A 26,604-nucleotide genomic window follows, 5' to 3' on the forward strand; every position below is an offset into this window, starting at 1 on the left:
CACACTTACTACAATATGTACACACACTAAGCGGTACCTGGCGGCATTCAGCTTCCCGGACTGCCGTGGTGGTCATGTGTTCGCTCATTAGCGTATTTCCTGCATAACGTATCCATCGATAATCAGTTTGATCAACAAATTTATTTTTGTTACAAACGCAGTTATCGACGGGTTTATACAACGATACGATATTGCAGTGCCTGTGTTATTCCGAATTACGACGTGAAGTTCGCTTCGGCGTGCCTGCATCGTAATTCAGAATAACACAGGCACTGCAGTGGCGTATTCATCCTCCGACTGTAGGCAGGCGACTTTCTACAGAAACGTCTCCCCTGTGTTGGAATACACATAATGGAGGTAAGAGTACAGCTTGCAGACACATGGTTGACAACAAACAGGTGTTTGCGGCTGGCCGCGGGTCCCGCTCGGATAGCCTAATGGCAAGGCGGCCACTCGCGACGAGTGGGACGTCCGGGTTCGAGTCCCGGTCCGGCACAAACTTTCACTGTCGTCATTCCACTCCACAGCTTATGGTTGTCCATATTCGCAATTTCGAATTGATATAATGCACAAAGGGCGTTATAAAGTATTGCACAGTCGTCTCTTTTTTTTATTTTTTGAAGGAGGAGAATGAAATTTTTTGTGAACATACTTGGAACATTTAGCTCTACATTGAGCCTACACTGTGTAGCCTCCATCAGCTGTGACGCATCTGGCCCAACGTTCTTACTATGCACTTTTGTAAAATTCTGGGGATTGACTATTAACCATCGCGTGACACAGGAAATAAGTCCCACTATCAAATGTTTTACCGCGCAGGCGGGCCTTCTGACGATCAAAGAGGTAAAAATCCGCACTGTAGGGAGGATGAGGAACAATTTTCCAACCCATTGTCCTCATTTTTTTCTGAGGCATAAGAACTGTATGGGGTGTGGCATTGTCACGGTGTAGTCCGATGAACTGACGCTGAAGCTGTGGTCTGTGGGTCTTGACGGCACGTCGCAGCTTGTCCATTGACAAACAGTAATGGTCCCGATTAACTGTGGAGCTAGGTTCCAAAAAGTCAATGAAAACGACACCACACTGATCCCAGAAGAACGAGGTCATCACCTTTCACCCTCTTGTTCGTGAACGTCTTTTTTTCTTCTCCCGAGGGGAACCCGGACGGCGCCGCTCCATGGATTGTACTTTGCTCTCAGGTTCGGACAAAAACAAGCATGTTTAATCCTATGTAATGATGCCGTCAAGACACTGTTTCCACTCTTCGGTAAAGGTCTTCATGAGACCCTAGCACACATTCTTCCTCATCGGTTTCATTTCGCTTGTCAGTAATCTAGGCACCCAACGTGCAGAGACTTTTCTGTACCCTAGTGACTGTACCAGTGATACCACACTACCCAATGACAAACGAGTCATTTCAGCAATTTGTCGTGTCGTCACACATCTGTCTTTTGGATGATTTGGTCAATGGTCTCCTTATTCACATCACTCACTGCCATGGATGGTCTACCGCATCGTGGATTTCCCAGTAAAGAGAAATCAACTTCTTTAAACCTCTGCAACCACCGCTGGATACTGCTGCCATTCACAGTGTCCTCCCCATTAACAGGGAGAAACTTCCTCTGAATCAATGTGGCAGAGTCATCGCCTGTCTTGAAAGGGGAACTCCATCATCGACCGTAGTCGCCACCTGACATCTACTTCACGGTCCATTATGGCTCACCTGTAAATGAAAGGAAATACTTTTATATACCAAGTTATAGCTGAATGTTCCAAGTACGTTCACAAAAAATTTAACTCTCCTGCTGCAAAAAATAAAAAGATTAGCGACCACTGTGCAAAACTTTTTGAACGCTCTTTGCAGATCTACAATGAAGCGGGAAAGAAACTGTTATGGGCATGCATATTCAAATACAGAGATATGTAAATAAGCAGAACGCGGCGCTGCGGTCGGCAGCTCCCATGTAAGACAACAAGTGTCTGGCGGAATCATTAAATTGGTTATTGCAGCTACAGTGGCAGGTTATCAACATTTAAGTGAGTTTGTCGGCGTACGAGCGATGGAACACAGCATCTCCAAGGTAGATAGGAAGTGAGGAGTTTTCCCCGTACGATCATATCGCGAGTGTACCGTGAATATCAGCAATCGGGTAAAACATCAAATCTCCGACATCGCTGCGGCCGACAAAACATCCTGCAAGAACGGTACCAACGACGACTGAAGAGAATAGTTTAACGTGACAGAAGTGCAACACTTATGCAAATTGCTGCAGATTTCAGTGCTGCACCATCAACAAGTATCGGCGTGCGAACCATTCAACAAAACATGATCGATATGGTCTTTTGGAACCAAAGGCCTACTCGTCTACCCTTGATGACGGCACAACACAAAGCTTTACTCCTCGCCAGGGCCCGTCAACAGAGACGTTGGGCTGTTGATGGCTGGAAACATGTTACCTGGACGGACGAGTGTCGTTTCAAGTTCTAGCGACGGATGGATGTGTGCAGGTATGGAGACAACCTCATGAATCCCTGCGTGTCAGTAGCGAGGGTTCAAGCTGCTGGAGGCTCTGTAAGGATGTGGGGCATGTGTACTTCGAGTGATATGGGACCTCTGATACGTCTATATACGACACTGACAGGTGACACGTACGTAAGCACCTTGCCTGATGACCTGCATCCATTCATGTCCATTTTCCATTCCGACGGACTCGGGCAATTCCAGCAGGACAATGCGACGTCCCACACGTCGAGAATTACTACAGAGTGGCTTCGGGAACACATTTATGGGTTTAAACACCTCCGCTGGCCACCAAACTCCCCAGACATGAACATCACTGACCACATCTGGTATGTGCTGCAACGTGCTACCCAGAAGATATCTCCACTCCCTCTTGCGGACTTATGGTGTTCATTCCTTCCAGCACTGCTTCAGACATTAGTCGAGCGCATGTGGCACTTCTGCGTGTTCGCTGGTGCCTTACATGATGTTAGGCAGGTGTACCAGTTTCTTTGGCACTTGAATATGCATCAGTTCCCAATTCATTATTAAAGACTGGCACGTCATGAGATTTTTGTGTCGGAATAGTAAATCAGTACGCCTGGACATCTGCTACAAGTCTCTTAGTGTAACTCGATGTCGTCCTAAGTCCACGTTGCAGGCGTATTTGTGAAACAAATACTCTTTTGTGACGAATGCGTGTCCGCAGTTGATGTCTGGTAAGGTAAAGGGAAAAATGAGCGAGTCACGGGTGGGAGACGTCACGCTTCCTGCGGTTTAACCTTCCTGCGGAAACTCTTCCGCTGCACGTAGCGCACACTCAGTCAGTGCTCCCTGCGGTACGCACCGCCTGTGTTCGTTCGCACCTCTGCGTGAGTAGCTGACAATGGACCCAGCGGGCGTAGCTACGTCGCTGCTGGTTTTGCTGGCAGCAGATAACTCCTCGATGCTCGACTGTGTCTGTAACCACGTCGCCAGCGTCACCGACGACATGAGTTACGGCGATGGACTGATGTGGGAGACGTACTGCCAAGACCTCGGTGAGTACATCTTCGTACAGCGTCGACTCACTCGACGTTACGCAGTTACACAGTTATGTACTCAAACAGGCAGCTTGGCTTGCACATAGTGCTGTGAAACAAGGTAAAACGTTCACAGGCCACCAACGAAGGAGTACATCATACGTCTACATCTGTATGATCACTCTACAGTTCATATTTAAGCAGTTCATCGAACTACATTGTACCTTCAAGTTACGTGGCTAGTGTTCCACTCTCGAGCAGCCTGCAGGAGAAATGAACATTTAAATCTTTTCATACGAACCCTGATTTCTATTCTTCTTCTTCTCTGTGTAGGTGGGCGCCAAAAAATATATTCCAACACTCGGAGGAGAAAGCTGGTGATCGCAGTTTCATGAGAAGAACCTGCTTTAACGTGAAACGTCTTTGTTTTCATGACAGCCACTCCAATTCCTGTATTATATCCGTGGCAAACTCTCTCCTATTTCGTGGTAATACAGAACGAGTGCCCTTCTTTGGACATTTACGATGTCCGTCAATCCTACCTGGTAAGAATCCCACTCAATACAGCAATATTCCGGAACAGGGCGGACAAGTGTAGTGTAGGCAGTCTCTCTAGTAGGCCTGTTGCAGTTTTATAATCTTCTGCCAATAAATCAACGCCTTTGGTTAGCCTTCCCACACACATTACCTATGTGACATTTCCAGTTTAATTTACTCGTAATACTAATCTCTAATTGTTTAACTCAATTAGATTTCTTTAATTTATCGTGTTACTGAAATTTCGCGGATATATTTTACTACTCATGTTAATGACTTCACACTTTCCATTATTTAGAGTCAGTTGCCACTTTTCAAATCATACAGAGATCATGCCTAAATCATTTTGAAATTGTTTTTTATCATCTGATGACTTAACGACAATCGTAAATTACAGCATCAGCAGCAAGTGGCTTGTAGTGAAATAGCGTGCTGACGGAATATCGTTTCAGTTATGCGACTGGATACGTAATTTCCTGTCAGAGAGGTCGCAATTCGTAGTAACTGGCGGAAAGTCATATAGAAAAATACAAGTGATTTCTAGCGTCCCCCAAGTTAGTGTTATCGGCCCTTTGCTGTTCCTCATCTACTTAAACTATTTGGGAGATAGTCTGAGCGCCGGCCGGTGCGGCCGTGCGGTTCTAGGTGCTTCAGTCTGGAACCGCGTGACCGCTACGGTCGCAGGTTCGAACCCTGCCTCGTGCATGGATGTATGTGATGTCCTTAGGTTAGTTAGGTTTAATTAGTTCTAAGTTCTAGTCGACTGATGACCTCAGAAGTTAAGTCGCATAGTGCTCAGAGCCACAGTCTGAGCAGCCGCCTTGCAGATGATGTTTATCGACTAATGAGGTTATCAGAAGATCCAAACGAATTGTAAAACGATTTAGAAAAAATATCTGTATAGTGGGAAAATTGGTAATTGTCGCTAAACAATGAAAAGTGTGAGATCATCCACATGAGTGCTAAAAGAAATTCGTTAAACTTCGGTTACACGATAAATCAGTCAAATCTAAGCACCGTTAAGTTTAAGTACATAGCTAGGAATCAGAATAATCAACATTTTAAATTGGAAGGAACACATAGAAAATGCTGTGAGGAAGGCTAACCAAAGACTGCGTTTCATTGGCAAAACACTTAGAACATGTAACAGGTCTACTCAAAAGACTGCGTGCACTACGTTTGTCCGTCATCTTTTAGGATACTGCTGCGCGGTGTGGGATCCTTACCAGATAGGATTGACAGAGTACATCGAAAAAGTTCAAAGAAGGGCAGCACGTTTTGTATAATCGCGAAATATGGGAGAGGGTGTCACTGAAATGAACAGGATTTGGGCTGGACATCATTAAAACAAAGGCGTTTTTCGTTGCTACGGAATCTTCTCACGAGATTTCAATCAGCAACTTTCTCCTCCGAATGTGAAAATATTTTGCTTACGCTGATCTACGAAAACCATAATAAAATAAGGGAAATCAGAGTTCGCACTGAAAGATACAGGTGTTCGTTTCCTCCGCGCTGTACGAGATCGGAATAATACACAATTATTGTGAAAGTGGTTCGACGAACCTTCTGCCAAGCACTTAAATGTGACTTACCCGTGTAGATGTAGATGCAGATGAAAAATCTTTGTGGGCTGTTCAGATTGTCTTCTAAATGATTCATGTAGATGAGGAACAACAGAGGTCCTATAAATATTCCTTTGGAATTACTCGAAGAGTTTCCGTCGATTACTACGAACTATGACCTTTCCGACATGAAATCACGAATCCACTCGCACAACTGAGACACACGTAATTTGATAACATTCCGTCTGTGGGGAACAGTGTCAAAAGCCTTCTGAAAACATAAAAGTATTAAATCAATTTGACATCCCCTTTCGATATCACTTATTACTTCGTGAGGATAAAGAGCGTGTTGTTTCTTCACAAGAACAATATTTACTGAATATGTGTTAGTTATCTCTCGATAAAACGCCTTCTTCCAGGTGATTCATGATGTTCGAACACAGAGCATCTTCAAAATCATACTGCAAATCGTCGCTACTAATGTGGATCTGCAATGCACAGGATTACTCCTGCTTCCGTTCTTAGTATTGGTGTGACTCGTGCAACTTTCCAGTCTTCGGGTACGGATCTTTCGTGGAGCGGGCGGTTGTACGCGACTTCTAAGTACGGAGCTATTGCATCAGCATACTTTGTAAGGAACCTGGCTGGTATACAGTCGGGACTAGAAGAGTTCCGTTTCTTAATAGATTTGAGCTGCTTCGCTACAGCGAGGACAACTACTTCTAAGTTACTCATGTTGACAGTTGTTCTTTATTCGAATTCTGGTATATTTACCTCGACTTCTTCGGTGAACGAATGTCGGGAAACGATGTTTAGTAACTCTTATTTACTGGCACTGTCATCACTAACATCACCATTGTTAACGCGCAGTGGAGGTATTGATTGCGTCTTGCTGCTGCTGTACTTTACATACACTTCTGGAAATGGAAAAAAGAACACATTGACACCGGTGTGTCAGACCCACCATACTTGCTCCGGACACTGCGAGAGGGCTGTACAAGCAATGATCACACGCACGGCACAGCGGACACACCAGGAACCGCGGTGTTGGCCGTCGAATGGCGCTAGCTGCGCAGCATTTCTGCACCGCCGCCGTCAGTGTCAGCCAGTTTGCCGTGGCATACGGAGCTCCATCGCAGTCTTTAACACTGGTAACATGCCGCGACAGCGTGGACGTGAACCGTATGTGCAGTTGACGGACTTTGAGCGAGGGCGTATAGTGGGCATGCGGGAGGCCGGGTGGACGTACCGCCGAATTGCTCAACACGTGGGGCGTGAGGTCTCCACAGTACATCGATGTTGTCGCCAGTGGTCGGCGGAAGGTGCACGTGCCCGTCGACCTGGGACCGGACCGCAGCGACGCACGGATGCACGCCAAGACCGTAGGATCCTACGCAGTGCCGTAGGGGACCGCACCGCCCCAGCAAATTAGGGACACTGTTGCTCCTGGGGTATCGGCGAGGACCATTCGCAACCGTCTGCATGAAGCTGGGCTACGGTCCCGCACACCGTTAGGCCGTCTTCCGCTCACGCCCCAACATCGTGCAGCCCGCCTCCAGTGGTGTCGCGACAGGCGTGAATGGAGGGACGAATGGAGACGTGTCGTCTTCAGCGATGAGAGTCGCTTCTGCCTTGGTGCCAATGATGGTCGTATGCGTGTTTGGCGCCGTGCAGGTGAGCGCCACAATCAGGACTGCATACGACCGAGGCACACAGGGCCAACACCCGACATCATGGTGTGGGGAGCGACCTCCTACACTGGCCGTACACCACTGGTGATCGTCGAGGGGACACTGAATAGTGCACGGTACATCCAAACCGTCATCGAACCCATCGTTGTACCATTCCTAGACCGGCAAGGGAACTTGCTGTCCCAACAGGACAATGCACGTCCGCATGTATCCCGTGCCACCCAACGTGCTCCAGAAGGTGTAAGTCAACTACCCTGGCCAGCAAGATCTCCGGATCTGTCCCCCATTGAGCATGTTTGGGACTGGATGAAACGTCGTCTCACGCGGTCTGCACGTCCAGCACGAACGCTGGTCCAACTGAGGCGCCAGGTGGAAATGGCATGGCAAGCCGTTCCACAGGACTACATCCAGCATCTCTACGATCGTCTCCATGGGAGAATAGCAGCCTGCATTGCTGCGAAAGGTGGATATACACTGTACTAGTGCCGACATTGTGCATGCTCTGTTGCCTGTGTCTATGTGCCTGTGGTTCTGTCAGTGTGATCATGTGATGTATCTGACCCCAGGAATGTGTCAATAAAGTTTCCCCTTCCTGGGACAATGAATTCACGGTGTTCTTATTTCAATTTCCAGGAGTGTATGATCGGAATCTCTCAGTTTTCATTCAGATTTTTAGAAAACTATTCAAGACATGTTCCATCGAAGTTCCCGCTAAATTTCGAGCTTCTGTATAACTTTGACGATCTAGGTGTTCTTTCGTTCTTTTAAAAATTTGTGTGCTTTTTTCTGTTGCTTCTGCTACACCGTTCTGATATGTTTTGTGTATCGTGGGGAATCTGTTTGATACGCATCTCTCAACTGCGGTCGATGCCATTTCCTAGCATTCAAACTCCGTCTTGTCTGTATTTAGATATTGCGATCGAAAAGAGTGGAAATTGCGTGAAGCGGATTTTTATCTGCTTGTTTAAGTAGATGTATTTTGCATGTACACTATGTGCTCAAAAGCATCCGGACATGCCAAAAACATGCGTGTTTCATATTTGATGCATTGTGCTCCCACCTACTGCCAGGTACTCCATATCAGCGACGTCAGTAGTCATTAGACATCGTGAGAGAGCAGAATGGGGCGCCTTGCGAAACTCACCGACCTTAAACGTGGTCAGGTGATTGGGTGTCACTTGTGTCATACGTCTGTACGCGAGATTTCCACACTCCTAAACGTCCCTAGGTCCACTGTTTCCGATGCGATAGTAAAGTGGAAACGTGAAGGGGCACGCACAGCACACAAGCGTACAGCCCGACCTCGTCTGTTGACTGACAGAGACCGCTGACAGTTGAAGAGGGTCGTAACGTGTAATGGGCAGGCATCTATCCAACCATCACACAGGAATTCCAAACTGCATCAGGATCCACTGCAGGTACTGTGGCAGTTCGGCGGGAGGTGCGAAAACTTGGAGTTCGTGCTCGAGCGGCAGCTCATAAGACACACATCAGACCGGTAAATACAAAACGACGCGTCGCTTGGTGTAGGGAGCGTAAACATTGGACGACTGAACAGTGGGAAAACGTTGTGTGGAGTGACGAATCACGGTACACAATGTGGCGATCCGATGGCAGGGTGTGGGTATGGCGAACGCCCAGTGAAAGTCATCTGCCAGCGTGTGTAGTGCCAACAGTAAAATTCGGAGGCGGTGGTGTTATGGTCTGGTCGTGTTGTTCATGAAGGGGGCTTGAACTCCTTGTTGTTTTTCGTGGCACTGTCACAGCACAGGCCAACACTGATGTTTTAAGCATCTTCAAAAATGGTTCAAATGGCTCTGAGCACTATGGGACTTAACTTCTAAGGTCATCAGTCCTCTAGTACTAAGAACTACTTAAACCTAACTATCCTAAGGCTATCACACACATCCACGCCCGAGGCAGGATTCGAACCTGCGACCGTAGCCGTCGCGCGGTTCCAGACTGTAGCGCCTAGAACCGCTCGGCCACTCCGGCCGGCTCTAAGCATCTTTGTAGTTCCCACTGTTGAAGAGAAATTGGGGGAATGGTGATTTACGCTTAAAACACGATCGAGCACCTATTCATAATGCACGGCCTGTGGCGGAGTGGCTACACGACCATAGCATCCTTGTAATGGACTGGGCTGCACAGAGTCATGACCTGAATCCTACAGAATACCTTTAGGATGTCTTGGAACACCGACTTCTTGCCCAGCCTCACCGACTAACATCGATACCTTTCCTTAATGTAGCACTCCGTGAATAATAGGCTGCCACTCCCCAAGAAACCTTTCAGCACCTGACTGAACGTACGCCTGCGAGAGTGGAAGCTGTCATCAAGGCTGAGGGTGGATTCCAGCATTACCACGAACTTGTAAGTCGTTTTCAGCCAAGTGTCCAGATACTTCTGATAACATGGCATATTTTTGGTGGGTTTAGGTGTTACGGTATTCAGTCTCACTACAACAGCCTTGTAGCCACTAATCTGTGTATCCGCTATTGTGCTCTCTATTGGTTCACCTTTATTTGTTGCTAAGAGTTAAAATATAGTTTCTAAACCATTAACACTTCGAGTGCGCTCCTGAACTAACAGTTCGAAATAGTTTTCTAAGAAAGCATTCAGTGGTATTTCGAAATAAGTTTCTTGCATGCCACCGACTCTAAACATTCATGAGGTTGTCTCCATACTCGTACACGTTCATCCACTCGATACAATTTGAAACGGGAGTCGCCCGACCAGAAAACACGTTTCCAGTCATCAACGGCTCCAGTGTATATTCTCTGCAATTCCTGTCGGTATGTACTGGTGTGCATTGAACAGCTACAGCCGTTTCCAGTCGCTATATTAGTTTTCCAGTGCCCTCTGTTATTTCGAGCAGTGGTTTGTAGAGCTACCAGTGTTTTCCAATGGCCGGTGAACGTGCTTAGCTGACATGGCGAGTCAGACTGCGTGGTGCTTACAGCAGGCCGTAGTTGTGAGGGGTGGAACGGTACTTGAGAAGACATCCTGCCTGCATACAGTCATGTAGATCGCGGATCACTCAGAGAAGGGGCGGCAAACATCATAGTTATAATAATCTATACACACACACACACACACACACACACACATATATATATATATATATATATATATATATATATATATATATATATATATTGTGGATCATAATTACTAGTGTAAACGCATGTAGTTCAAAGTACACGATACTAGAAGTAAAAAAGTCTCAGTAAACATAGCGTCGTAAATGCATACCTTAAGAGCTACGAGCAATTCTCCATCTTCGATACTGTGAAGCAGGTCTCACCTACTGCAGGCTCTTTGCTTTCCACATTTTGGGAAGTATGTCCAGTAACATTTGCTATAAAATGCAAACCTGTAAAGCTATAAGCAATTGTTCATTAGAAGAGTTGTGTTTCCAAGTAGCGAAGATGAGCACGTGTTCATAGCTCTTAAGGTGTACATTTTAGAGCCAATGTTTACTGGACACTTTTTCTTGTTTTGGTCCCTACTACTACTTCCCAAAATGTGGAAAGCAAAGAGCTTGCAGTAGAAGAAATTTGCTTCATAGTATCGAAGATGAAAAACTGCTCGTAGTTCTTAAGATATCCATTATCGACCCCATGTTTCCTGAGACTTTTTTGCTTCTAGTATCGTGTACTTTCAACTGTATGTGTTTACACTATTTATTATGATACACGGTGTATAGTGTTCGTTTCATTGTAATTCATACAAATCTACAGTATTATTCCGATCTTCATGAAATTTTGCACACTTTACCTTCAAGGGAAGAGGAAGGTCACTGTCTGCATAATATTTCGTAATCTGACTTTAAATATATGTGTTTGTGGTACATATAGAGGAAAGGTTTTTGCGAAATAACTCTAAAAGTTCTTCGCCGATCTACTTCAAATTTCTACATGATGCCATAGTGAAAATTTGGGAGGACGTAGGCTACATATATTTTTAGCAAGAGCTGGTATTGTCATTTGGAGAGCGAAACCGGTAGATACATAATACTAACTGCGACCTGTGGCTCTTTTCAGAAACTTGTATACATACCTACACACGAGCAGTGGCGGATACAGGAAAACCTCAAGGAGGGGCGCTAAAGCTATCTTGAGCTATCTTTACTTTTAGCTTAATATTAAATAATCGCCAGCCGGAGTTGCCGAGCGGTTCTAGGCGCTACAGTGTGGAACCGCGCGACCGCTACGGCCGCAGGTTCGAATCCTGCCTCGGGCATTGATGTGTGTGATGTGCTTAGGTTAGTTAGGTTCAAGCAGTTGCAAGTTCTAGGGGACTGATGACCTCAGAAGTTAAGTCCCATAGTGTTCTGAGCCATTTGAACAATTAAATAATCAAGTCACACGGAAAGTTTAAGAAAGTATCATTTGAACTGATTTATACGCATATACAACAGCATGCCATCTTACGATATAAAAAAGTTACAAATGTGGTTCTCTTCCTCAAATGAAGAATTGTATGCGCAAATTGATTAATTCGCATAACATACATTACTGGGCAACTGAAAATCCATGTTGGCTGCGGCAAGTTGCACACCAAAAACCGTGGTCGGTTACTGTACGGTGTGGGATTCTGGACAGAATTACAGGCCCCTATTTCATCGAATGAAATCCTAATGTTAGGAAGTACACCATGTTACTGGAAGAAACATTAGGTCTGTTATTGGAAGAAATACCTTTAGGAACAGAATGTAGTATCGACACTTTGCGTGTCCGGCACATTTTTCGCTGACGGCCAGAAACGAGTTGCAGAGACAATTCCCAGATGGTTGGACTGGATGCGGAGGAGACGAGTCGTGGGCGGCTCGTTCGCCAGACTCGACACCCTGGAGTTTTTCTTGTGGGGATTCATAAAGGACATTGTTTATAAAGACGTTCTACTACAGCTGAAGATATGCGAGAGAGAATTGTCAGAGCATGTGGGTCGACAAGTGCCGAAGTGAGAAGGAATACCACTCAATCCATGATAAGAAGATTGCAGCACTGACTTGATACCAATGGTCATCAGTTCGAACACCTTCTGTACATGGACGTTCGTGCCGCGTTTTTGACCTTCGTTGATCATCAAAGACCTTACTGTTACACGTCATTCGATTCGTCTCGATAGCCGCTGTGAGCTAATAAGTGCCAAACTATAGCATCCCATTTAAGAAAACGAAGTTGTCCTTCATATCTCTGACGCGACACCACCTAGCAACAAAAAACCAACGACACATTATGGCCGCCGTTGTCCCATGCAAGATCTGCCCCACAAACTTTTCAGCTACTATCATACTTTCGGAGTTATTCTTGGTGGCAATAGTTGGTGACTCACCCTGTATATTCGTATGCGACTCTCGTTTTCGATTCATCTGTATCTGTAATTTAATTAATTACTAAATCAACTTCCAGTATTTTCACTTACATAGCTGTCGATCTGTCTTTTATTGCAACTGCTTTTGTAATACTTTTCTAAAATTTTTCCTCTCATATGACTGAAGCCCGGCAAATAGTGTCCCCTGACGATCCAACCAAAGCCCATACGTTGGCGGGGGGTGGGGGAGGGGGGGAGGAGGGGGAAGCAACAGTAAGGAAGAAAAAAAGTTGATTGCTGTTTCCCAAGCGGGTTGCTTTCGCTGTGGGTATCAACAAGTCACAGGGCCAATCAATTTCTTGACAGATATTAAACATCTTGGGCAACGTCGGGAATTACTTACTTACAAGTATTAATGATTAATTATGTTGTAAAAAATGTCAGGCAATGTCTTTCAGCCACTGCGACGCTACTCCGATCCAGTAAACTTCCAGCCTTCTCCAAACAAATGACGAGGACAGTGATGAGACGAGAGGACACGCAGTCGTACCAAACTACGCAGTGGGCTGTGCTGCGTGCGAAGTGGATTCGCTGGCTCTTGGACACAATGCAGCCAAGATCTGTGTGTCGATTAGGACCTCGAAGCTTTCTGCATTTACAAGTTAACTAATATCTCATGCACATTACTGTAAAGCTCGCATTGATTATTTGCAATGTACACACTATGATGGCATCCCGATGTTTCGGCTGTTGATGATAGCTGCCTATCAGGGGCCTCGCTTCATGAGTTTACTTCACGGCAGTGCTACTGACTGCGAGGAACATCGCAACGAACAGTAACACGGAGCAGGTACGAAACAGCTTAAATGTTATCTCGCGAGATTATCTCTCAACCGAGATAAACTTTATCAGATGGCTCCGAGGTCGCTTCTCACGGGCTCAGCGTTGTTTGCTTACAGAGACATTAAATCTTCTCCTGTATTTGTTAGCGTTGCAGTCTAGGGCTCTTATTGCTCTTTGTTGGTGCTTTTCTAAAGAGTACTTGAGTCGCCCTTTTAAAATATTCTCGTATCCTTCGTAGCCCAACTAGCGGGGAGAATGTCTTTTGCGTGGTAGAATAATCTGACCATAAATTTTTAGGCAGATGAATATAATTTTTTTTTTATTTACTGTTGGTCCACTTGCTGCCATTCAGTGCTCTGACTGCTGCTTCATTTCCGGCGTGTACTCATCTGTCAGCCACACTACCGCATATAAAGGCAGATCCTGCTGGATTATTGTTTTAACCGATCCGAAGACTGTTGAGTAATCAGCTATCGTATTAGCTTACTGTCAACTGTGTAAGTCTAGGTGGAAAAACACTGTAACACTGACTCTCTTACACGAGTAAAAAACAAGGAATGGCGGCAGATCGTCAGGTAAATATACGTGACGAGATATTCAACGTATCCAGCTCAGAGGCGTATCACTGAAATTAAAACCACTACACTAGGGGCGTTCAATAAGTAATGCAACACAATTTTTCTCGGAAAATTTTGATTGAAAAAATACGGACTTTTGTATGCTACATATTGGAATATTCCCGCCTATTGTCTCATGGAGCTCCGATAGGTGGTGGGGGACAATACGCAGCCTTTAAAATGGCGTCTCTAACAGAGGTGCGTTCCAAGCAGAGAGAATTTATAATTTCTATTGGCGGAACACCAGAGCGTCGCAAACACTGACAGGCGCGTGCAGAATGTCTACGGTGACGTGGCATTGAACGAAAGCACGGTGAGTCGTTGGGCGAGGCATCTAACGTCATCGCAACAAGGTCGCACAAGACCTTCGGATCTGCCGCGTGCCGGCCGTCCACACTCAGCTGTGACTCCTGCAGTGTTGAAACGTGCGGACACTCTCATTCCAGATGATGGACGGATCACACTCAGACATCTCGCTGCAGAACTGGACGTCCGTGTTGTTAGCGCTGACACACTCGTCCACCACGTGAACTACTCAAAGGTGTGCGCCTCCTGGGTTCCTCGTCGCCTAACAGAAAGAGTGTTCTAGCAGCAGTGGACACGGGAAGATCCTGAAGAAGATCCCAGCAGAGGGGTCGAAACGTCGATTATTTTAGAGGAAATATGAAGTGGCCTAATAGCCCAGAAGATTTTAACTTCATGGAAGGACCGTCTGTGCGGAAATGCTTGCACATTACGTAACTGATAGTTACAATTTTTTGTCGGACATCGGCACATGCTATGAAACTTGGATTCATCACTTCGAAACGAAGAAAAAACGGCAATCCATGGAGTGGCGCCACACAACCCCACTTCTGAAGAAAAAACTGAAAGCCGTACGGTCAGTTGGTAAAGTAACGGCGTCCGTCTTGTCGGATTCTGAAGGGGTTATTCTGTTTGATCTCCTCCCTCATGGGGCGAAGGTCAAATCTGAAGCGTACTGCGCTACATTCAGTGAACTGAAGAAACGACTTCTGCATGTTTGCCGTCACAAAAATCTACATCTACATCTACATGGATCCTCTGCAGATCACATTTAAGTGCCTGTCAGAGGGTTCATCGAACCACCTACACAATTCTCTATTGTTCCAATCTCGTGTAGCGCGCGAAAAGAACGAACACCTATCCGTATGAACTCTGATTTCCCTTATTTTGTCGTGGTGACCGTTTTTCCCTATGTAGGTCGGTCTCAATAAAATATTTTCGCATTCGGAAGAGAAAGTTGGTGACTGGAATTTCGTGAGAAGACTCCGTCGGAACGGAAAACGACTTTGTTTTAATGATGTCCAGCCCAAATCCTGTACCATTTCAGTAACACTTCCCCATATTTCGCTATGATAAAAAACGTGCTGTCCTTTTTTCAGCTTCTTCGATGTACTCCGCCAATTCTATCTGGTAAGGATCCCAGACAGCGCAGCAGTATTCTAAAAGAGGGCGGACAAGTGTAGTGTAGGCAGTCTCCTCAGTGGATCTGTTACATTTTCTAAGTGTCCTGCCAATGAATCGCTGTCTTTGGTTAGGCTTCCCCCACGACATTTTCTATGAGTTTCTTACAATTCAAGTTCTTCGTAATTGTAATTCCTAGGTTTTTAGTTGAATTTACGGCTTTTAGATTTGACTGATTTATCGTGTAACCGAAGTTTAACGGATTCGTATCAGCACTCATGTGGGTGACCTCACACTTTTCGTTATTTAGGGTCAATTGCCAATATTCACACCAATCAGATATCTTTTCTGAATCATTTTGTAATTTATTTTGATATTCTGATGACTTTATTAGTCGATAAACGACAGTGACATATGCAAACAACCTAAGACGGCTGGTCATATTGTCTCCCAAATCGTTTATATAGATATAACACTAACTTGGGAACGCCAGAAATCACTTCTGTTTTACTCGATGACTTTCCGTCAATTACTGAGATCTCTCTGACATGAAATCATGAATCCAGTTACATAACTGAGATGATATTCCATAGGCACGCAATTTCACTACAAGCCGCTTGTGTGGTACAGTGTCAAAAACCTTTCGGAAATCCAGAAATACGGAATCAATCTGAAATACCTTGTCAATAGCACTCAACATTTCGGGCGAGTAAACATCTAGTTCTGTTTCACAAGAACGATCTTTTCTAAGTCCATGTCGACTGTGTGTCAATAGGCCGTTTTCTTCGAAGTAATTCATAATGTTAGAACACAACAGGCTATATGTTCCAAAATCCTGCTCCATATCGACGTTAACGATATGGGCCTGTAATTTAGTGGATTACTCCTACTACCTTTCTTGAATATTGGTGTGACCTGTGCAACTTTCCAGTCCTTAGGTACGGATCTTTCGTCGAGAGAACGATTTTATATGATTGTTAAGTATGGAGCTAATGCATCAGCATACTCCGAAAGGAACCTAATTGGTGTACAGTCTGGACCAGAAGACTTGCTTTTATTAAGTGATTCAAGTTGCTTTACTACTCCGAGGATATTTACTTCTACGTTACTCATGTTGGCAACTGTTCTTGATACGAATTCTGCGATATTAACTTCGTCTTCTTTTGTGAAGGTATTTCGGAAGACTATGTTTAGTAACTCTGCTTTGGCAGCACTGCCTTCGATAGTATCTCCGTTGCTATCACGCAGAGAAGACATTGATTGTTTCTTGCCATTAACATAATTCAAAAAAATGGTTCAAATGGCTCTGAGCACTATGGGACTTAACAGCTGAGGTCATCAGTCCCCTAGAACTTAGAACTACTTAAACCTAACTAACCTAAGAACATCACACACATCCATGCCCAAGGCAGGATTCGAACCTGCGACCGTAGCGGTCTCACGCTTCCAGACTGACGCGCCTAGAACCGCACGGCCACACCGGCCGGCAATATAATTCACATACGACCAGAATCTCTTTGGATTTTCTGCCAGATTTCGAGACAAGGTTTCGTTGTGGAAACTATTGCAAGTATCTCGCATTGAATTCCGCGCTAAATTTCGAGCTTTTGTAAAAGATCGCCAATCTTGGTGATTTTGCGTCTGTTTAAATTTTGCATGTTTGTTTCGTTGTTTCTGCAACAGTCTCCTCACCTGTTTTGTGTACCAAGGAGGATCAGCTCCGTCGTTTGTTAATTTACTTGGTACAACTCTCTCAGTTGCTGCCGATACTATTTCTTTGAATTCAAGCTACATCTGGTCTACACGGATATTATTAATTTGGAATGAGTGGATATTGCCTGTGAGGAAGGTGTCAAATGAATTTTTATCTGCTTTTTTGAATAGGTATATTTTTCGTTTATATTTGGAAGATTTGGGTGTTACAATATTCTGTCTCGCTACGACAACCCTGTGTTCAGTAATCCGTGTATCCGTTATGATGCTCGTTATTAACTCAGGATTATTTGCTGCTAAGAGATCAAGTGTGTTTCCACAGCCGTTTACTATTCGTGTGGGCTCACGAACCAACTGCTCGAAATAGTTTTCAGGGAATGCGTTTAGCACAATTTCGGATGATGTTTTATGCGTACCTCCGGAATTGAACATGTATTTTCGCCAACATATCGAGGCTAAATTAAAGTCACCACCAACTATAATCGTATTAGTCGGGTTGGTGTTTGAAATCAAACTCAAGTTTTCTTTGAACCTTTCAACAACTGAATCATCTGAATTGGGAGGTCGATTAAAGGATCCAATTATGATTGTATACCGGTTGCCAACAATGACCTCCGCCCACACTAGCTCACAGGTAGTATCTACTTCAGTTTGGCGGCAAGTTGAACTACTTCTGACAGCAACAAACACGCCGCCGTTGTTATCCATGATTGTGTAAGGCCTTAGACAATTCTACACACCCGAAATGAGCTCACAGACCATCATGGGACTGGTCCTCCTCGTGCATACTACATCACGGAACTCACACATTCCAATTGCCATCTGTTTGTCCCAATGAAGGATAACCACTACAGGAAGCAGTGCGTGGATGACGGGGAAATTATCGATGCAGCAGGAGGCTGGCTCCGTCATCACCCAGTAGAGTGGTGCCATGAGGCCCTCCCAATGAGGCGGCGTAAGGGTGTCGCGCTGAACCGACGTTGTGTTCAGAAATAGAGTTTAGGAGCCAGAGAACTGGGGAATAGTATGGTGTCTTGGTAACCTGAATAAAACATAACTGTTGGCAGAGAAAAAGTGTTGCGTTACTTACTGAACACCCGTCGTATGTCCATTATAATGTGAGGATTTTTGTTTTCCTGTATAAATGTGGGCAGACAGGCCATGGTGGGGGATCTAAAGAGGGTGTCATTCCGGGAGGTGAGAGCGTGTTGGAAGGCAGGCGGGAAGTCGACGGCAGAGGCTGCAAGTCTGCAGAGCAGGCCGGACTGAAGCTCTGGAGTTGGCGGCACCCACCCCCGCTGGCCGCCAGCGTACAGACGAGCCAAGTCTTGGGGCTCCTGTGAGCGGCAGTTCAGGTGCCACAGGTGCAGTCCAGTGTCTCTCATGAAGCCTTGAATAGACCTCTCGCTCACTGACGTACCGGTATCTCATCTCTATCGTTCTGAAAAGTTTCCCATCGGCGCGTGCATACATCTGCCTAGCCAGCTCGAATTCTCCAAATTGCCAATGAAATCAGTGAACAATAGCTACGTTTTCGATTTGGACAACACACTCTGTGCTCGCGTTAGATATTGCACTAGTACGAGATATTTCGGATAACGCTGCAATTCTGATAGACACCATATTATCGTGTATAGACAGCCAGTCGAAATACTCCTGCTCCGTGCCATCTGAATCCATTACGACAGTGGGTATTAAAGTTATCTGTTTAACACTGTCCTGTATTTAGTGCATACTTTCTCGAAACGTCTATCAATATTTAATGCGTGTTGTCAGCCTGGCTTCATACGTGGTGAAACCAGAGTGAAACCACACCCAGAGGTTGGGCAGCCACCCCTCATTACCGGTGTCGGACATCGTAGGCTGGGCAGCGAACTGTGGCGGAACTAGCGTCAAACTTCCATGTTGGGTAGAAAATATATAGATACAGCAATGAGGAAGAGCTCAGTAGGCAGTACAGTTGAAGAGGAATGGACGTCCCTAAAAAGGGCGACAACAAAAGCTGGGAAGGAAAATACAGGTACAAAGAAGGTAACTGCGAAGAAACGGAGGGTAACAGAAAAAATATTTCAATTGATCGATGAAAGGAGGAAATACAAAAATGTTTTGGGAAACTAGGGAATACAGAAATACAAGTCGCTGAGGAACGAAATAAATAGGAAGTGCAGGGAAGCTAAGACGAAAGGGGTGCATGAAAAATGTGAAAGAATCAAAAAAGAAATGATTGTTGGCAGGACTGACGCAGCATACCTGAAAGTCAAAAGAACCTTCGGTGACATTAAAAGCAAGGGTGATAACATTAAGAGTGCAACGGGAATTCCACTGTTAAATGCAGAGGAGAGAGCGGATAGGCGGAGAGAATACAATGAAAGTCTCTGTGAGGGGGAAGATTTGTCTGATGTGATAGAAGAAGAAACAGGAGTCGATTTAGAAGAGGTAGGGGACCCAGTATTAGAGTCGGAATTTAAAGGAGCTTTGGAGGACTTAAGATCAAATAAGGCAGAAGGGCTGGATAACATCTCATCAGAATTATTAAAAACGATGAGGGAAGTGGCAACAAAACGACTATTTACGTTGGTGTGTAGAATGTCATCCACACAATTCCGAAAACGTCAAGAGTTGACAAGAGCGAGAATATCGCACAATCAGCTTAGCAGCTCATGGATCCAACTTGCTGACAAGGATAATATACAGAAGAATGGAAAAGAAAATTGAGGATGTGCTAGATGACGATCAGTTTTGCTTTAGAAAAGGTAAAGGCACGAGAGAGGCAACTATGACATTGCCGTTAATAATGGACGCAGACTAAAGAAAAATCAAGACACGTTCACAGGATTTGTCGACCTGGAGAAAGCGTTCGACAATGTAAAATTGTGCAATATGTTCAAAATTCTGAGAGAAATAGGGGTAAGCTACAGGGAGACATGGGTCATATACAATACGTGAACCAGCCAAAAGGGAATAATAAGAGTGGACGACCAAAAACGAAGCGCTCTTACCAAAAAGGGTGTAAGACAAGGATGTAGTCTTGCACCCCTAGTGTTCAATCTGAACATCGAGGAACCAATGATGGAAATAAGGTTCAGGAGTGGAATTAAAATTCAAGGTGAAAGGATATCAATGATACTACTCGCTGATGACATTGCTATCCTGAGTGAAAGTCAAGAAGAATTACATGCTCTACGGAATGGAATGAACAGTTTGATGAGTACAGAGTATGGACTGAGAGTAAATCGAAGAAAGACAGAGGTAATGAGAAGTAGTAGAAATGAGGAGAGAAACTTAACATCAGGATTCTTGGTCACGAAGTAGACGAAGTTAAGGAATTCTGCTACCTAGGCAGTAAAATAACGAGTGACGGACGGAGCAAGGAGGACATCAAAAGCAGACTAGTAATGGCAAAATGGGAATTCCTGGCCAATAGAAGTCTACCAATATCAAATATCGACCTTAATTTGAGGAAAAAATTTCTGAGAATGTACGTCTGCAGTATAGCACTGTATGGTAGTGAAACATGGACTGTGGGAAAACAGGAACATAAGAGAATTGAAGCATTTGAGAAGTGGTGCTACAGAGGAATGTTGAAAATTAGGTGGACAGATAAGGTGAGGAATGAGGAACTTCTGTGCTGAATCGGAATGGAATATGTGGTAAAAAAGTGGTAAGGAGAAGGGACAGGATGATAGGACATGTGTTAAGACATGAGGGAATGACGTCCATTGTACTAGAGGAACTGTAGAAGGCAAAAACTCTATAGGAAGACAGCAAATAACTGAGGACATAGGTTGCAAGTGCTCCTCTGAGATCAAGAAGTTAGCACAGCAGAGGAATTCGTGGCGGGCTGTATCAAACCAGTCAGAAGACTATTAATATTTTCTGATGGGTAATCAACATATAGTTTGTACAGTAAGGCTCGTGGTAATGTTCCCTAAAGATCATACTGTTTATGCAGTGAATTTCTTTACGTCAACCAGCAAAGAATCTGAAATATGTGGGACGTGCATGAACAGACTAAATCTTTATATATGTGTCAACTCAAAGGCTATGACCCAGGATATCAGGTAGCGTATTTACTTATCTTAAAATATATTTGAGTAGTCATCAAACCAAAATATATTAAAAAGAGTACCGTGATGGGGTTTCATTCAGGCTGCAATAACGCAGCTAGGACTGAGACGAATTCGACAGATGCAGAGGTAATCATAGCGAACTACACTACAAAATAAATACGACGCACCAAGAATTATGTGAATGGGACGGAAATCGGTAGATGTGATGTAGATGGACCGACAAACATGTAATTGTAGTTTAAGAAAAATCGGATGATTTATTGAAAAAAAAATAACTTCACAAGTTGAGCAAGTCTGTAAAACGTTGATCAACCTCTGGCCTTATGCAAGCAGCTGTTTGGCTTATCTTACCACTGTCTGGGGCGCCTCCAGACACCTCTCCACTGGCCATCGGGGCTCAGTTCGAAGCAGAATTCATCAGTGAAGACGATTCTACTCCAGTCACTGAGCTCTCAGACCAAAGACGTGTCTACAGACGTCCCGCGCAATGGCGGGACACCAACCAGAATGTCGCCCGCCGCGTGGCGCGGCACCCAGGAGTGGTCTGGGGTGACGTTTCTTTTCTCTTCGTAGCAGGAACTCTTTGGTAGGCATCTGCACCGCCTTTACTGCACAGTAGTACGTCGACGATTTTCTACGCCCACTTTTGTCGCCTTTCATGGCAGACCATCCTGGGCTTATATTTCAGGAAGATAATGCTCTCCCGCAGACGGCGAGGATTTCTGCTGCTCGTATTCCTGCTTGCCAAACTCCACCTTGGGCAGCAATGTCGCCGGATCTCTCCCCAATAAAGAACGTAAGGAGCATTGTGGAAAGAGCCCTCCCACCGTCTCGAGCCTTTGGCGATCTAATTTGCCAGCTGAGCAGAATTTCGCACGATGTCCCTCAGCAGGTCATCCAACAACTCCGTCAGTCAATGCTAAGCCGAATATCTGCCGGCATGAGGACCAGAGGTGTACAGCACGTTACTGACTTGCTCAGTTTGTGAAGCTCTTTCTCTGGAAAAAACTATTAATTTTTTTTCTTCACTTGTCATCACTAGTTTATTTATATCTGTCCACCACATCTACCGATTCGGATAATTTCTTCGTGGTGCGTCGTTTCTTCTTTGTGTTATAGTGTACTTTGTGAAATTTATGTTCGTACTGAGTGTTGATTACGCAGTGGAAAATATTGATAATAACCTCACATGACGCAGTTATCTATAATGAAGTGCTACCCGAAAGAACCGGCACAAACGTCTAACCATATGTTGAAAATCGATACGACTTCAAACTGGCACAAAGAATGGCAACTTGCATTAAACGTTCAGAAGTATAAAATCGTGCACTTCACACATAGGAATCACTCATCTCGTAGAAATACCTGGGTGTTACAACTTGTAAACATATCGGAATGATCACATGTGCTCAGTCGTATGCCAAGGCGGTGGTGGACAACGGTTAACTGGTACAGTACAGGGAACGTAAAACCCATACATATATTACAAATGTGAAAGTAAATCTGTGTGTTACATTGTCATGACTAAATCGCTGAACCAATTTGGATAAAATCTGGTATGGAGATATCTTGGACTTCGAAGGAAAACGTGGTAAACTCAGGGAAGAAAAAAAAAATCCTGTTAAATTGCATAACTGTTCAGCACCAAATGTTTCTTTGTTTCTCTAACACTATCTTTTTTTTAGTTTCTAAAATGTTTTCAATATTATCTATTTGTAGAACATCCTTTCCATCTTTTTTAAGCTGCGTAGTTGTATTATCTTTATAAGTATTATGCACATTTTTAAACATGGTATACGTGACTATCCCGTAGACGACACCCCAGCAGATGTCGACGACTACAAGTGTTTATAGATTAAACCGTTACAGTGCAAAACCGAGGTCTGCTCGTGCGTGCGGTTTCTGCAGTTTTAAAAATAACTGCTACACCACCTGGTGAGGCCATACGATTTTTACGGCGTAATATTGTGGAGATGCAATGATAAAATGCTAAGGTAAGCCCGAGAACCGTGGTTAAAACTGTTACACCGGTTCAAATGGCTCTGAGCACTATGGGACTTAACATCTGAGGTCATCAGTCCCCTAGACGTAGAAATACTTAAACCTAACTAACCTAAGGACATCACACACATCCATGCCCGAGGCAGGATTCGAACCCGCGACCGTAGAGGTTGCGCGGTTCCAGACTCAAACGCCTAGAGCCGCTCGGCCACACCGGCCGGCTATTACGCTGGGAAAGCTATAAGAAACATAGCAGTGGAAAAATCGCTCCTACCGGACCACAAAAAAATCATTTCCTTAAAAGGCTCTCAATCAAAAGTGGGTTAGCAGCCACTTTCTTCTGCACCTGTAAAATTTTACTCAAAAATATAGGCATGCGAACATATTCGTTCTTCAACAAGTTCCACTACCTGTAACTCGCTCACATCCAGTAGTCCACCCCTGTGACCGGCTAATACTCATCCACTTCCAGATGTCCTTCCTCACCCACCCATTCAGCCCATCATCGCTATTATAACTTTGTGTGTCTTTGTCATTCTCTCCTGTCTCACAGCCACACTCCCCTTCATTCTGTCCTACTACTACACCCTTCTGTCACTGTCTCTGTCTCCCTCTTGCTCTTTCTTATCGCTAATATACTATTTCTTCCTCCCCACTGCATGTGTCTCTTCTTCTTTGTCATTGTCATACACATCATTCACTCTGTCTCTTAATATCGCTGGCTCTCCTCCACTCCCCCCTCCCCCCCTGGCCACACCTTATCACCCTGGGACTGTTTCCTTCACTCGTTTCAAAGAACTGTTCTGTCACTCTCAACTATGCTCCACTGGCACTGAGCTTCTCTGTTCCCCCCACACTGCCACCGTCCCGTTTGCATTTTCTATAGCACAACCACTTTTTACCATCCTTCCCATCCTTCAGTATTTATTACTTTTCTGTCTCTTCGCCACTGCCACTCTCTTCTTCTCTCTCAGCAAAATCTTTAGAGGTGCTGAGGAATGTAGAGTGGGGCAGATAGCACTCAGTATTCAGTCAAGGGTCTTTCAGTTAAACAGGGACATAATCGCATTTTTTCTGTCCGATACGAACATTTCTCAGTTGTTTTCTTTCCTTTCCCTGCTGCAACAGGGCATGTAACTTATATGAAAATAAAGTTATTGGCCAATAAAATATAGATACTTCACTTACACTATGTGATCAAACGTATCGAGACACCCGGAAACCATACATTTTTTATATTAGGTGCATTGTGCTGCCATCTACCACCAGGTACTCCATATCAGCGACCTCAGTAGTCATTAGACATCGTGAGAGAGCAGAATGGGGCCCTATGGGGGACTCACGGACTTCGAACGTGGTCAGGTGATTGGGGTCACTTGTGTCATGAATCTGTACGCGAGATTTCCACACTCTTAACGTCCCTAGGTCTACTGTTTCCGATGTGCTAGTGAAGTGGAAACGTGAAGGGATACGTACAGCACAAAATCGTACAGGCCGAACTCGTCTGTTGACTGACAGAGACCGCTGACAGTTGAAGAGGGTCGTAACGTATAATAGGCAGACATCTATCCAGACCCTTACACAGGGACTCCAAACTGCATCAGGATCCACTGCAAGTACTACGAGAGTTAGGCGGGAGGATTTCATGGTCGAGAGGCTGCTCATAAGCCACTCATGATGCCGGTAAATGTCAAACGATCCTTGGATTGGTGTAAGGAGCGTAAACACTGGACGACTAAACAGCGGAAAAACGTTGTGTTTAGTGACGAATGACAGTACACAATATGGCGATCCGATGGCAGAGTGTGGGAATGGCGAATGCCCGGTGAATGTCACCTGCCAGCGTGTGTAGTGCCGGTAGTAAAATTCGGAGGCGGTGGTGTTGTGGTGTGGTCGTGTTTTTCATGGAGGGAGCTTGCACCCCTTGTTGTTTTGGGTGGCACTGTCACAACACAGGACTACATTGATGTTTTAAGCACCTTCTTGCTTCCCACTGTTGAAATGTAATTCGGGAATGGCGATTGCATCTTTTAACACGATCGAGCATTGTTCATAATGCACTGCCTGTGGCGGAGTGATTACACGAGAATGGCATCTCTGTAATAGACTGGTCTGCACAGAGTCCTGACGTGAATCCTATAGAACACCTTTGGGATGTTTTGGAACGCCGACTTCGTGGCAGGCCTCACCGACATCAATACCTCTCCTCAGCGCAGCACTCCGTGAAGAATGGGCTGCCATTCCCAAAGGCCCCTGATTAAACGTATGCCTGCGAGACTGGAAGCTACATCAAGGCTAAGGGTGGGCCGATACCATATTGAATTCCAGCATTACCGATGGAGGGCGCGACGAACCTGTGAGTCATTTTCAACCAGGTGTCCGGATACTTTTGTCCACATAGAGTATGTGAAACTGAAATAACACAAAACTGAGTTTCGCCTTCAGACCTGATTTTTAGGAGCAAATGGATTTTAGTTTTACAACATGAAGTACCCAGATGATAACGGAGACACCTTACAGCATATTTCTTCTTGTTACGTCACTTTATGTATCATGATTTCGTCTCAAACCGGATTAAAGGTGCGTATTTTGCGCGTACAAGTAGGATATCTTTTAACCTCTCTGTATCTCGGAATGTAAAAAGTTATGAAAACAATTTTCAAGTTTGTTCGAGACCGGGATCTTTGGGATATTTGCTGTGAATCGCTGTCTTGGAATCCTCGGCTGGGTTCTGGTCAGCCGGTGCAGTCGAAAATATAGTAAAAAGCCTTTTTTGTATGGTTTTCCAAGGAACCGCATATAAACTAACGGTGCCTCCATCCGTTTCATCAAACACATTATAAGCACTCCGTCAGCAGGCCACAAGTGCCCCATCGCTACCATCCGACCGCCGTGTCATCCTCACTGAGGATGCGGATACGAGGGGCGTGTGGTCAGCACACCGCTCTCCCGGTCGTTACGATGGTTTTCTTTGACCGGAACCGCTAATATTCAGTCGAGTAGCTCCTCAATTGGCATCACGAGGCCGAGTGCACCCCGACAAATGGCAACAGCGCATGGCGGCCCGGATGGTCACCCATCCAAGTGCCGGCCACGCCGGACGGTGCTTAACATCGGTGATGTGACGGGAACTGGTGTATCCACTGCGGCAAGGCCGTTGCCCTAACACATTATAGACCACGTCAAATGCAAAAAGAACCAACCGATTTGCTCCATTTGCCTAAGCAAGATGAAGTGTGTACTATTCGTACTTTGATCCTGTACTGTAGGATAGTGGCACTGAGAGGATCCTTCTGCTGGGTAT

General features: G+C 45.0%; 1 protein-coding gene across 1 annotated transcript in view; it reads left to right on the forward strand.

The window, feature by feature from the left end:
- Positions 1-3,386: 3,386 nt before the first annotated feature.
- LOC124553427 overlaps positions 3,387-26,604 on the forward strand; it is a 101,498-nt gene continuing 78,280 nt past the window's right edge. The window contains exons 1-2 of the mRNA XM_047127289.1: positions 3,387-3,540; positions 18,388-18,568. Coding sequence (XP_046983245.1) covers positions 3,387-3,540; positions 18,388-18,568 — 335 coding nt within the window. The remainder of the gene's footprint in view (positions 3,541-18,387; positions 18,569-26,604) is intronic.

This window comes from Schistocerca americana, chromosome 11, assembly GCF_021461395.2.
Source record: "Schistocerca americana isolate TAMUIC-IGC-003095 chromosome 11, iqSchAmer2.1, whole genome shotgun sequence".
In the NCBI taxonomy this organism is placed as follows: Eukaryota; Metazoa; Arthropoda; class Insecta; order Orthoptera; family Acrididae; genus Schistocerca; species Schistocerca americana.